The sequence below is a fragment of the Gymnogyps californianus genome, chromosome 4 (genome assembly GCF_018139145.2).
Source record: "Gymnogyps californianus isolate 813 chromosome 4, ASM1813914v2, whole genome shotgun sequence".
In the NCBI taxonomy this organism is placed as follows: domain Eukaryota; kingdom Metazoa; phylum Chordata; class Aves; order Accipitriformes; family Cathartidae; genus Gymnogyps; species Gymnogyps californianus.
The window spans coordinates 10,478,210-10,491,266 of NC_059474.1; the positions used below are offsets into that span (position 1 = coordinate 10,478,210).

A 13,057-nucleotide genomic window follows, 5' to 3' on the forward strand; every position below is an offset into this window, starting at 1 on the left:
TACTTGCTGCTCAGTCAGCCAAATGCCACATCCTTTATTTGCTGAGCTCAGATCCTGAGCCAGTGCAGCATTCAAGGAAGCCAGGAGGCACGCTGTGCTGTGCAGTGCTGCTGCGCTTCCACAGTTTGGGAAGGTGAGAAAAATGGGCTGTCCTATAACTGGCTTCCAGCTACGAAAATTGGGCCATAAGACCTTTCAATTTCTCAGCTATTATAATGAGGATTCCAGTTACCAGCAGGAGTAACAGTTATAACACACAGGTAGTTTTTCCACCTCTAGGGCATCTGCGTTTCACTTGTAGGTAAGAGTCATTGACAAGTAAAGTCTGAGAGGTCACCGGCAAAATGATCTGGCATCTTTTCAGAAGTGAGGTAGTATATAAAGTCATGTTTTCACTTGATCAATGAATACACACCTGAGGAAGACATTCTGAGCACCTGAAATCAATTAAAAGTTACCCAGCAAACCCAAACATATACCCTACATGTGTAACTCACCATGCCCTTGCTCCGTGCTTTTGGAGAGTGTAAGTCAGCAATTATAGCTGTGGAGAGGCTGACATTTCCTTTGCTTATTCCGCCTATGATCCTGGAGAGAAGAAAAACGCCGAAAGTCCTAGAGGCAGCCCATAGTGCATATGATGTTATCAAACCCATCTGCAGAAGCAAGAAAGGGTTCTTCATAAAGCACAGCAAAGTTGATACAATTTCTGCATATTTCCCAGCTAAACATTTAATTTGTTTGTTTTCAACAGCTGCTCCAAAACCCATGTAATAGAAATGTCTGATTACACTGATACTGCACTATGTCCTGGACAGTGATATAAAAGAAGTACAAACAAATCCATACAAAATTCATATAAATGTGAGATTACTAATAAAATTAGAAGAGCAAAGAAAGTTCAGAGGGAGCTAAATCAGTCCTGGGCACAAAACCACTTTTGTACATCCCACTCCACTTGTTTCCAAGTTCAAGAGAATTCTGATTTCAAAATAAGAATAATTCACAGTTCCAGCTCTTAAATTTCATAATCAATCATAAGCACGCATGTTTATTTAATCAGTCTCCACAAGCCTACAGGATAGGGGGATTTGTATATCGCTGGCTGCCAAGTTCCTCCATGTATGTACGCACTTGCTCTGCACTGCTTCTGTAATTAGAACTCCATACCAGCAACAGAGAAAACGTTTTGGAGAATGTTCATGTTCATAAGAAATACATCTTACACTGCTATATAGCACTTCCTAACTAACAATCCTCAGGTTCTGCAAAATAGGTCATGAAGTGATCAGCCCTCATCAGTCACTTGGGGAACTAAAATATACAGGGATTAAGTCTAACATTTGTAAACAGAGCATCTGAAGTCATACTCCTGTACACAGGGGAAAGGGATTTTGGAAAATCCCAGAAACAGATAGGTATTTTGGTGCCTTCTATGTACAATTCCGGATCTGGGAAGCTCAGCTTAAGCACTCGCATTTGGAAGTGTGGCCAAGTGACTTGGCAAGAAGCAGTCAACAACCAACAGACCTAGAATGTTCAATTTCCCAATCCTTTGTGCTAACCACAAGACCATAGTGCCTTCAACTGTGTATTGAGATGGCATGACTAAAATCAGTATGAGACACATACCACTGTCATCAAGATGACAGGCCTTCTGCCCAAGCAGTCCGACACAGCACCCGTGAGGGGAGAGGAGAAAAACTGCAGGATGGAGAAGATTGAGCCAATCAGACCTAAAAAAAAAACCCCATATATCATTAGACTTGCTGCCTTCGTCTTAAATACAAAGACAGCCAACCTGTTCCAGACCTATCACTCCATTATGTCCTTTAAAAGCACGCAATTAAATGTCAAACAACAGCTACAAAGAACAGCTTTATCTCTGAAACTAAGCCACCCTCAAAACACCGATCTTGCACTGCTATTTAACTGAGGCAGCAAATACAGACAGACCAGAGTAACAGGTATAAACTGGATGATTCACTGATTACTTCACTGGTGAGAAGGGGTTTGAAACTCAGTGGTTATAATGGAATGCTGATTCTCCAATGCTTCCCCAGCTGACTACATACATTTTCTGTTCTTAAAGCAGAGATAATGCAGAGACTTTAATAGTCGCAGTTCTTTTAAGATTTTTTTGATTGTTTGAACCTGATTCTGTCACACTTAACTAGCTTTTCTTTCCTTCATATCATGGAAAGAAGGACATAAGCACTGCTGTTAGTGAGGCACCCTAAGAGGTAGGAGTGATTCCAACAGACGCCAAGAGTCTTCTGAAATCTGCCTGCAGCTTCTGTGATCTTTAATTCCTCTTTTCTCTTGCCATTTCTAGCTTCGCACATGTATTAATTTGGACTACACCTTCAACAAGCAGGCAAAAAAATGCCTTGCTGTCACAGTTTTTCTCTAAAGGAAAAACTGTTATACGTCTCAGATCATTCAGCTATCAAAGCTTTAAAAGGCAGAAGAGACACCAGAAGTTCTGCTCCCATCAACTTTGAGGGAGGCAGAATACTGATACCAAACACCTTGGGGAGAACAGCTGCTTGTGATAGCTCAAAAGCTCAAAAAACTGTGTAAAGAAATCTTATAGATTGGTACACTGGCAGTTTATGTTAATGAGAGACAAGTTTTCTTCCCTGTATTTCTAGCACTGTAAAAACACCCAGACATGCCAAACACTTCACAGCTACAGAGCAGCAACAGCGGGGCTGTTCCACATGGGGGAACGAGCCAGGAGCCAAGTGTGACCACAGCACTGGCAGTGCTCTCACCAACCAGGGCAACAGGGTGTCGCTAGCAGGGTCCATTGACAGTCCCAGACAAGGTAAGGGTTACACAGAGACAGCCCTGGAGGCAAGGCTATACTTATAATATAGCTCAGGCAAGGCCCAGGCCTGAGCTGAAATACAGCTCCTGAATCACTGGGCAGAAAGCGTGTGGGTGAAGGCTGGTCACTGCAACTAAGTATTGGTGCCCTCAGGGCCTTGACAAGGGCAGGGAAGAAGAGGTCGCGGTTTAAGCAAAGATGAAAGAGAGGAGAATATATCCTGCACTGGGAGAAGCAACAACATGATCTTGCAAGTATTTTTCCAATCCTATGCTCATTGTTGCAGATGAAGGCAATGAAGGAATGAAGGCCGCAGGAAGACTGCAGTGGCCTCTGCTTAACATCACAAGTATAATGAACCTTTCCACTATAACCATTTAAGGTGCAATCAGACATAATGGACTGAGACAGGAGCTGACTGCAACTAAGATAGCTTGTCTATCTTGCCCTGCTTCTGCAGCCTTGGTCAACCCTCCAGTCAGCTAACTCAACTCAATCTGGCAGAAAACTAATCCAGAAAAAAAGAAAAGGAAAAAAAAAAGTATTCTGCTGGTTTAGCAAATTAGATGGCTCATTAAGAAAAGCTGACATCAAAGCCAGCAGAAGAGATGGAGTCAAATGTGACAGATACCAAGTTATTTCAGCCACCTTGTCTGCCAGGTAATTGGTGAACATTCCCATGACTACTCAATACCGCTTCTAAATACTTTTCTCTCAATACTTTTCTCCTAGAGAGAAAACAGCAAGGGATACCAGCTTCCTTTCTGAGACAAACAGTGTCTATTTTATTTGCATATTCCCAGTTAGATGCTATATTTTCTTCAAAGGGCAAAAGAGTCAGCTGGACTCCTCTGGAAGGAGATTTCTCCTTTCCCTTGAAAGCAACTGAGCCAAGTCAAGGGATACAGCACTCCCAAGAGTGCAGGACACAGCAGGTAAAAGGAAAGGCAACATGTTCGACACGACTGTGAGCTCCCAGCCCCTTGTTTAAACAGAGTCTGAGACAGAAAGAAGGAACAAGGAGGCGGCATGCAGTCAGGCCTTAGAGGAGACAAAAAGTAGTTTCTGAGGGATTAAAGAAAACAGTTTCCTACCATTCAAAGCCAGTAATCTGACTGAAAATGAGCACAGAAACAACAACACGCCTGCAAGGACACTGTGGGAAAGAGGAAAATTGTTTATAAACTTTCTAATGTCTGTTAAACCCACAAAACCTACTTTAAATAGTAACAATACATTCACACTTACATTCTAATAAAGTTTTGCTTTTTTTAGTTTAAAAGCCTTTTGTTTATCTTGGAGGAGGCCTCAGCTCACTAAAAGGAGAGGGTCGAGACATTTCCAATTAAAATGAACCCAGACACCCTCACATCTTCATGCTCTGACATCTGTTTCCTTATAACTCTCTAGATCGCAAGGAGCCAAAAGGGCCTCTGATGTGTAACATGACATGTACGCTGCTAGATTTCCTGCACTACTCCTGGTGGAGCTCACCCACACCAGAGTGTCCCAGTGACAGCAAATGCTTCTGGACCCTGCAAGTCAGCAGCTTTCCTGCTTTTAATAGGACTAACGAGATTTAGAAGCAGTGCTGCACTATAGCTGCCCAGTGGAGAGGTGAGACTTGAACTCACAAGCTTCTAATTCCAGTGTTTCCTACTGATTGATCTCCAGTCACGTGTGGATGAATTGTTAAGGGAGAGTAACTTCTGTGACTGTGCAGGGTCTAGCACAGCAGGCTCCTGACCCTCAGTTGGCAGTCTGACAACAAGGAACAGCAGGCCTGTATTTCTGTAGCAATCTGTAGAACAAATTGGGCAAGATCATAGGATAATTCAGGTTAAAAGGGACCTCTGGAGGTCACCTACCCCAACTGCCTGCTCACAGGGTCAGCTACGAGGTCAGACCAGATTGTTCAGGGTTTCATCCAGTTAGGGTTTGACAGCCTCTGAGGATGGATACTACAAAACCTCTCTGGGCAACCTGTTCCACTGGCCATCCTCACTGTGAAAAAGTTCCTCCTTATTTCCAGTCTGAACCTCCCTTGCTTCTACTTATGCCTGTTGCCTCTCCTTCTCCCACCATGCACCACACTGAAATGCCTCACTGTCTTCTCGATAACCTCCCCATAGGTATTGGAAGGGTGCTAGTAACTCCAAGCTGAACAAGCCCAGGCTCTCTAGACCCTCTGTCTTCCTGGCCCTCTGCTGAACTCGTTGCAGTTTATGGATGCCTTTCTTGTACTGGAGGGCCAAAACCGGATGCAACGCTCTAGATGTGGTCTAACAAGTGCTGAGTAGAGGGGGACAATCGCTTCCCTCCATCTACTGCCTTGCTTCTGTTCATACAGCCCAGGTGCTATTGGTGCTTTTCCCGCCAGTGTGGCTTATGCTCAGCTTGCTGCTCACCAGGACCTCCAGGGCCTTTACAGCAGAGCTGCTCCCCACCAGTCAGTGCCCAGTCTGTATCGTTGCAAGGGACTACTCCTTCCCAGGGGCAGGACTTCGCATTTGTCCTTACTGAATCCCATAAGGTTCCTGTTGGCCCATTCCTCCTGCCTGTCTAGGTGTCTCCAAATGACAGAGATGGGGCTGTCCAACTCTTCATTGCTATCAGTGTGATGAAAACAAAATCATTTATAGCCTACTGTAAGAGACATTTTCTGTGTTACTTAAATCTAAATCTAATAACAGGCAAGTATGCTTTTTGTATTTCTTGTCATTTTCCTCATCATTCCTCACATCAACACTGCAAATAACTTGAAAACAACTTTTTTTTTTTTTTGTCTGTTAGCTTGTTTAATTTCCATACCTCCAAACAAGACACTGTTGTATTTCCGCTCTGGAGGCACCCCAACCATCACTGCAAACCAGTCCACACCACGTTGCAATGACAAATAGAATCCATCCTGCAAAACAGATAGCTGGGCAACAGAAGCAGGAAGACAGTTTCTCTGTTTCATTTTCAAAGACAGCATCAGAGCTTAGTGAACTAGAGACAATGTTAGATGATTCCTTCCCTCCTCCTCCCCCCAGGGAAAACTTCCTCACTGATCAGTTGTCATAGGCTAAAAATAGCTTAAATTGTGAATGCTAACAGGCAGCAGATAATTGGGTGTATGTGTTTGGGTGGGGGAATGTCTGAACTTGAACTTTTTTAAGCCATCAGGCCCGCTACTTCCTAAAATTTGAACTAAACAAAAGTGGCATGTCCTGAAACCTTCAATTAAAGCCACATGAGACACACTCTATCCCTCTGCACATACGCTATTTAGACTGGGAAAACCAGGGGCTTGTAGGTCCAGAAAGAAGATGATGTGCGAAAAGGAACGGTTCCTGAAAAGAGCAGGAAGACTTGAAAAGAAGAAGAGGAGCCTGAAAAGAAGGTGAAGATCTTGGCTATAGGAAATACAGTGGAAGTGGGGGAACATCCTGGAGATCAGAGCCCATGGTTAGGGTTAGAGATAGGGCTGTAAGAAAGGCAAAGCCTACAGCTGCAGCTGGAGTGGGGTAGGAAAGGGGCTATGAGATAGAGGTGTGGGCTGCAAAAATAACTGTCCCCTGACATTTTCATCTTCTCCAGTAACACCTGAGAATGGTAACTGCGAGCAGCTGCACAGCAGGGAACCAACACAACTTTCTACCCTGTGTTCCCAGACCAGCAGCTAGCTCCCTGCTAAGAATGGAAGTTGAGATGTAGTGAACGTGATGCTAGGGGTGGGAGCAAGTGATTGTGTGAAATACACAAGTAGGGTAAAAGCCCTTATCTCTTTGGTTCTTAGATAAACCCCTGTATGCAGATCCATTATGGATTGTCATTTACTCTGTCTCCCCATACTGACATCAGTGTAAGTCATAAATGCACTGGTAATTACAAGGACTTACCCCTAAGAAATATCTGAATTTTCCCCAAACCAAATCCCTCATTTTAATGAAAAAGCAAGAGGGAAAAGACTCATGCAGGTTCACAAACAAATTCAGTCCATGCACCATTTAAATGTGCTGGATATTATTATTCTGCCTACAGCTATTTGGTTTGCCCCAAGGCAAGGGATTTTTCTTCCGTCCTTCCCTAAAGATCTCATACCTAAAATTTTCAGCAGGCTGACTTTCTCTGTTACTTACCTCAGCCTGGCTGTAATAATCAAGGATGGAAGGAAACAGTGGCAAGATGAGAGCGAATCCCAACAAGTCGATGAAGAGTGCCAGGAAGACAACTGTAATAACATGACTACAATTCTGTTCTTGCTTGTCATTGAGGGAGCTGCTGCTGATTTCTCTCTCTCGCAGGGCCATGATCCCAGGTACTCTGCTTCTAAAAAATTACATTTATATCCAGTCAACAGGAAGCATTTCACAGGCCTTTCATAAAAGTATCTTGCTGATTCATTCTCACTTTCTACAGACTTCACAAAAATAAATATAAGCTACGGCTATATTAAGCTACCTGGTTTTCAAGGAAACAGGAACCTCAACTCTCTAGTCTCGGTTATCAGCCCAGCATCAAGTTTGCTCGCATCAAGAACAGGCTACAAGGGCAATGAGATAACTCTATTATAGGAGCATCCCAAATAAAACACAGAACTAAGGAGCATTGAAAGTTTGTTAACATGTGAGCAATGCTTATATAACTTTCCCAAATGTTTTCAACTCAGCATTACAGTAAAATAGGTAAGAAAGGGCACTCTTGTTTTGAATATCCACATTCAGGTAACTAATAGATTATTTATGCCTTCAAGATTATTTATGCCTTCAGTGTATACTAGAAATGACTAAAGCAATAACAGTTTAAAAAAAAAAAGGGGGGGGGGGGGGGAGACTTCCTAACCATTGCAGGAATGCTGTCTTCAGGATAAATCCTGGAGAGCAACAGCAACTCAAGGAACAACAAAATTTTGAAACTTGAAATTTTTTTTTTCTTTCTCTGGATGACAGCCACTGGTAGGTTATATGAGTTGAGGCATCAAATGATTAAGACAGCATTTTAGTTTGTCAGAAATATCAGAACTATCAACTTTCTTTGATAAAACTGTCTTAAAGACCTAAACAAGGATGCAGGCCACATCCCGTTCAGTATTTACCAAATAAAGAAGTCAGTCCATATCCTGAAAAAACCTCAATTTCAACAGACATCAAAATCAAGGAGTAATACACAAACCATGAAACTGCAGATTTGTAAAACATTACAGTGTATCTCAGTCATAAAACAATCAAATTTGCAGTCCCTTCTACTGCAAAAATCCCTGAATGTTTGTTGCACTAAAAGAGTAAAAAAGGAGACAGAATTTCATCCAACAAAGTCAATGAATACCAAAATACCCATTGACTTTGATGAGTCAGGATTGAAAACACTGAGCAATTCTTAATATAAGTTCTATTCCAGACAAGACATACCGTATTAGACACAGAAGGCACTTGGGCATATAACATAATATTATACTAACTGAAGATCATAACACTTTGTTACGCTCAGCAATAAATATCATTGTGACATTTCTTTACCTGTGGATTCAGTTTACTAGCACTGAAGCATTATTAAAGTTCAAACACCATGAGGTAGACATGGAAGGGGAACACCTGTAATCCATTTATTAAACCCTTGGCATAATGCTCTTAAGTCTGCTAGCGAATAGAGAGTTTGGTTATGTTCAGGATCCTTTTATTTAAAATGGTGAGTCACCACCACTACAAATATTTAGCACTACTTGTTTACCCAAATGATATAAGAGCACTTGGAGCCAAAACAACCATTCCTTTAGACAAATCTGGCCTGGCCCTAGGCCTATCCAGCCAACAGTTGAGGGATGGGTTCATTGTGGCAGATTCTACCTTGTTTTTCCTCACAATTTGTTTATTCATCCACTGAACTATATGACCAAGCCGAACTTTATTCCAGGGTTATTTACACAGGGTAACATCCTTTATACCTTACCCTCACGGCCATTTCAGCTAGCATGCTGCTTGAACCTACTGATGCTAGCACTGACCTTTCATTCAGCTCCACTTTTGGCTACGTGGTTGCAATTTCCCTTACGCAATATCCCAAGGTACTACATGTTTCTGCCTTTGTGCTCCATCACTTTTGTTGTTCAAACCGCTCCATATTTTTTGCTAGGCAGGAAACCACCAAACATTTTACAGGCCCTGGCATCCCGTCAGCAAAAACAAACCACTTCACCTCTACCATGACATTTGATTTCTGTGAGACATGTCTGAAGAGGGGGGAGGATTTTCAGTTTAGGGAAGTTGTTTCTCTGGACATTTGTGTCCCTGACACTCACTCAGCTCTGCCTCGGCTCTCCCCAGCCATCCCCTCAGGACTCCCCATCTGTGTCTCATCGCTGCTGCCTTCGACCTCCGGCAGCACCTCAGGAAGGGGTCAGCCGCGAACCCAGCCCAGCCCTAACGCACAGACAGAGATTTGTCATCTGCCAGCAGGAAGAATTTCATCCTTCTGGTGTTTTCTTACCGCCCCCTCCTCCCCCTGAAATTTGCTAGGCCCGGCTTTACCTGCTATGCCTTGGGAAGGCTCCTCTGACTCCTTAACAAAGTCCTGATTCAGGTCAAGAGCAGGAGTTTCAAATGGGGGGGGGGGGGGGGGGGGGGGGGGGGGGGGGAAGAAGGGCAAAAAAACCAAAAATCAGTTTCCCGGAGCAGCCAAAGCCCAGAGGACAGAGGGGCCGCCGAGCGCGAAAGAGGACGGCCCTGGAAAGATGTGGTGTCCGCGGCGAGGACTCGCCGTCCCCCCAGCAAGGCACCCTCTGCCGCCGCCCGGGCTGAGCCCCCAGGGACCCGCAGCCCCGCTGAGGCGAGCCGTGCCCGGCCCAGACCCGCTCCTCCAGCCGGCCTCCCTCTCACGCTGCCGGCAAAGCCTGCCCCGCTCCGGGCCACCTACCGCTCCTCAGGGGGGGCCGGGCCCGTGGAGTGCGCGGGCGGGTCCCCTCCGCCTGCCAAGAGCCTTCCCTTGGAGATGCTGCGGGCGGGCGGCGGCGGCTCCTCCCCGGCCCTCGGCAGCGCCCCGGCAGCCTTCCTCTTCCGGCCGGGGATGGAGCCGCTCCCGCAGCCCCGCACCGGGCGCCGCCGAGGAAGGAGCCCGCCCTGTGAGGGGGATGGCGGCGTCCCGGCGGGCTCCCCTCAGCGCGGCGGGAAGCCGCCGCTGCTCGAGGCTGAGGGAACGGCAAGGCAGGGCCCGGCGACCGAGAGGGACTTAAAAGCCAGACTGAGGGAAGTGCCTTATCAAGACAGCCCCAGTCCTCGTAAATTAACAGTTTAACAATTTAACTGGGTATCTTGTACCTCAAACCACAGCTTCTGGGGGTTCAAGATTTTTTTTAGTGAAAACATATTTGTTCCAAAAAGAGCGGGATGTTCTTTCGATAGTTACTACATAGCCATGTTACAGCAGCAGTTAGCTGTGGTTTTGCTAAATGGACATTTCCTGGTATCTAACAGAAAAAGGTAGTTGCAAAAGACATAGCTCTGTTCCTAAAACAAACTGCTCCCTTAATGTTTTAAGTTTTTTAGCACAGAGAACATGAATAGATTTGATATTGATAGCACCGTCTAGCATTGTTCTCTTGTCCAGCCATGTCTGGTGTCCAAGCTGCCTCATTAAAATGTGAGTATATGGTTACAAGTGGACTAAGCACCTATATCTTCATAGTCTTAAATACATAAGGATCTGCCAACCAAGTGTTTAAAGCAAATTAATACAGGTGTTGAAAGGACTTCTGGTTCCCTTCAAGGTAATGCAGTCCCATCTATGGTGTGAATTTATAGTTATTAGCACTCAGATGAGGACCTTTCACTCAACAGTGACATCTCTGTCATGGACTCCCCAACCGATTAGATTTGGAGGAGCTTATCTAAGCAAAACATCAGGATTAACGTGCCAGTTAGACCAAATAGTGAGCTGCTACTCTCATGTTTACCTAAGCATTTTATGTACTCAATTTGGTGTGAGAAAAGGAATTTGGTAGATATGGTACGTACTCTGAAAACCGAACGATTATGCAAGGATCACTGCTGACCTGGAAGCTAACTTCTGCTTTGAGGTGCTCCAGAGTAAGCATGAATAATCATTTAATGTCTGGAAAATATATGTAGATAGATTCTTCTGGCTCTGAATCACTGTATACAACTGACCAGGCACCATGTGAATTCAGATGCATTTAAAAAAAAAAAAAAAAATCCAGCTCTTCCTGTTGTTAAACCTACGAACCTAAAGCTTTTGCAGATCACAGAGCACAGTTGTGTTACTGCAGTCAACAATGTCATACCATCTTGCATGGAAACACAGCGTGCTGTTTCTAGAACTAGATAGGTCATTGCCCACGCCGTCCCAGTGGAAGGCCAGTCCAAAACCTTGCAGGTCTGATAGACAGTAACTTAAATTACTATGAGGGAACTGGGGTTGTTCAGCCTGGAGAAAAGGAGGCTCATGGGAGACCTTATCGCTCTCTACAACTCCCTGAAAGGAGGCTGTAGTGAGGCGAGTGTCGGTCTCTTCTCCCAGGTAACAAGCAATAGGACGAGAGGAAATGGCCTCAAGTTGTGCCAGGGGAAGTTTATATTGGATATTAGGAAAAATTTCTTCACCGAAAGGGTTGTCAAGCATTGGAACAGGCTGCCCAGGGAAGTGGTTGAGTCACCATCCCTGGAGGTATTTAAAAGACGTGCGGATGTGGCACTTAGGGACATGGTTTAGTCGTGGACTTGGCAGTGTTAGTTTACGGTTGGACTCAACGATCTTAAAGGTCTTTTCCAACCTAAATGATTCCATGATTCTGTGAAATCTGGTTTTTAGACTACATTTATTAACACTGATTTTTTTTTTTCTTATGTCAGGCTTGGTTTTTTACTCAAGTAATGCCTCTTCCACTCTGGTATTTACTTCCCTGCTCTATTGCTGAAGAGCAATAGTATTAACCCAAATACTAATATTTTAAAGGATTTAATGCCATACAGGGTCTTCATCTTAGTATTTTATACTCAGCCAGTGTTCAGACTGCATGGAAAATTTTAGTTATCCACTCCAGACCTGATTTATTGGGGGGGAAAAAAAAAACAAACCAAAAAACTAAACCCTTACAAATAACCAGTCATTTTAACTACGCAAGATGGCACAGGCAATACATTTAGGACTGAGAATGTACCTGTTTAGCTTAGGTGACAAACTCGGAGACCAAAAGGAGCACATTTGTGGGAAGGTTTTGGCCCCCTGAATATATAACACCTCACAGTCTGAGAGTTATGATAAAGCTCCCAAATGTTTTATGTCATAGCTTTTGTTTATCTTTTCCAAATGCGCAGAAGGCACATGAAGAGGAAAGCAGCCCCACCAGTTCCTATGGCTGAACAAGCTGCAGTAATGGAGACACCAGCCTCTGCCTAACAGAGCTCCATTTTTGCTTCACAATAAACTCAACCTGCTGAGCTCAGGAGCAGCCTCAGTACCTCCATATAGCAGAAGCTGATGACAAAAAGTGATGGCTTACACAGAATACAGTTACACCACAGTAGATGATAACTTCTGCAAGGCACAACTGAGAATATCAAACTGCATACCAGCTTTCAACTGACAACCAAAAGACCAAACTAATGAGGAAGCTTTTCATGCTGTCATAACTAAGTTAATTTATGCAATTTCTAGCTGAACAGTTTTATTCTCACCCTACTCTCTACAGTATTCATACTCAGGGTAGCTATTCTCCGGGACAACTGATGTTGACAGATAAATTACCTGAACTAAAGGCAAAATGGTAATTTTCCTGTTTTGTGTCTGATGACTTGATTGTAGTTACAGAATAGTTTCTTTTTTGGCTAATTAACAACAGATTTATAATTGATAATAGATGTGTCAAAAGGCCTATTATGACAATTCCTGGTTTAAGAGCAACACAGAGACAAGAGAATAATTGGTGAATGTCATTGTGTTCAGGAAACTCTATGAGAAAGGGTTTGCCGACTCTCAAGCTTGTCCAAGCCCTTTGTAGTCCAAATGACCAGACCTTCCTACCACCTTCTACGACATCAGAGCACCACCACTGCCTAGCTGCTATGGCAGCTAGGCAATGGCAAAACTATGGGACCATACTGATTATTAAGCTGAGGCAAGACTCGGTAGTCCTGCTTTCCTAGTCATGTAAAATACTACATGTTAAGCATCACCATTAGTCCCAGGTTTATAATATTAAATCTGATTTTAAATATTGACAATACAATT

General features: G+C 43.9%; 1 protein-coding gene across 3 annotated transcripts in view; it reads right to left on the reverse strand.

Annotated features, from left to right (window-relative positions):
• Positions 1-13,057, reverse strand: part of MFSD10 (major facilitator superfamily domain containing 10) — a 29,784-nt gene that overhangs the window by 16,473 nt on the left and 254 nt on the right. The window contains exons 1-5 of one of the 3 annotated variants that reach the window (XM_050895674.1): positions 9,728-9,759; positions 6,958-7,147; positions 5,645-5,741; positions 1,633-1,736; positions 498-656 (exon numbers count right to left, since the gene is read on the reverse strand). In XM_050895674.1, the coding sequence (XP_050751631.1) occupies positions 498-656; positions 1,633-1,736; positions 5,645-5,741; positions 6,958-7,128 (531 nt within the window). In that variant the 5' untranslated portion in view covers positions 7,129-7,147; positions 9,728-9,759. Of the gene's footprint in view, positions 1-497; positions 657-1,632; positions 1,737-5,644; positions 5,742-6,957; positions 7,148-9,342; positions 9,385-9,727; positions 9,760-13,057 lie in introns of those variants that run through there. The other 2 variants (XM_050895672.1, XM_050895673.1) reach the window with 2 other exon arrangements.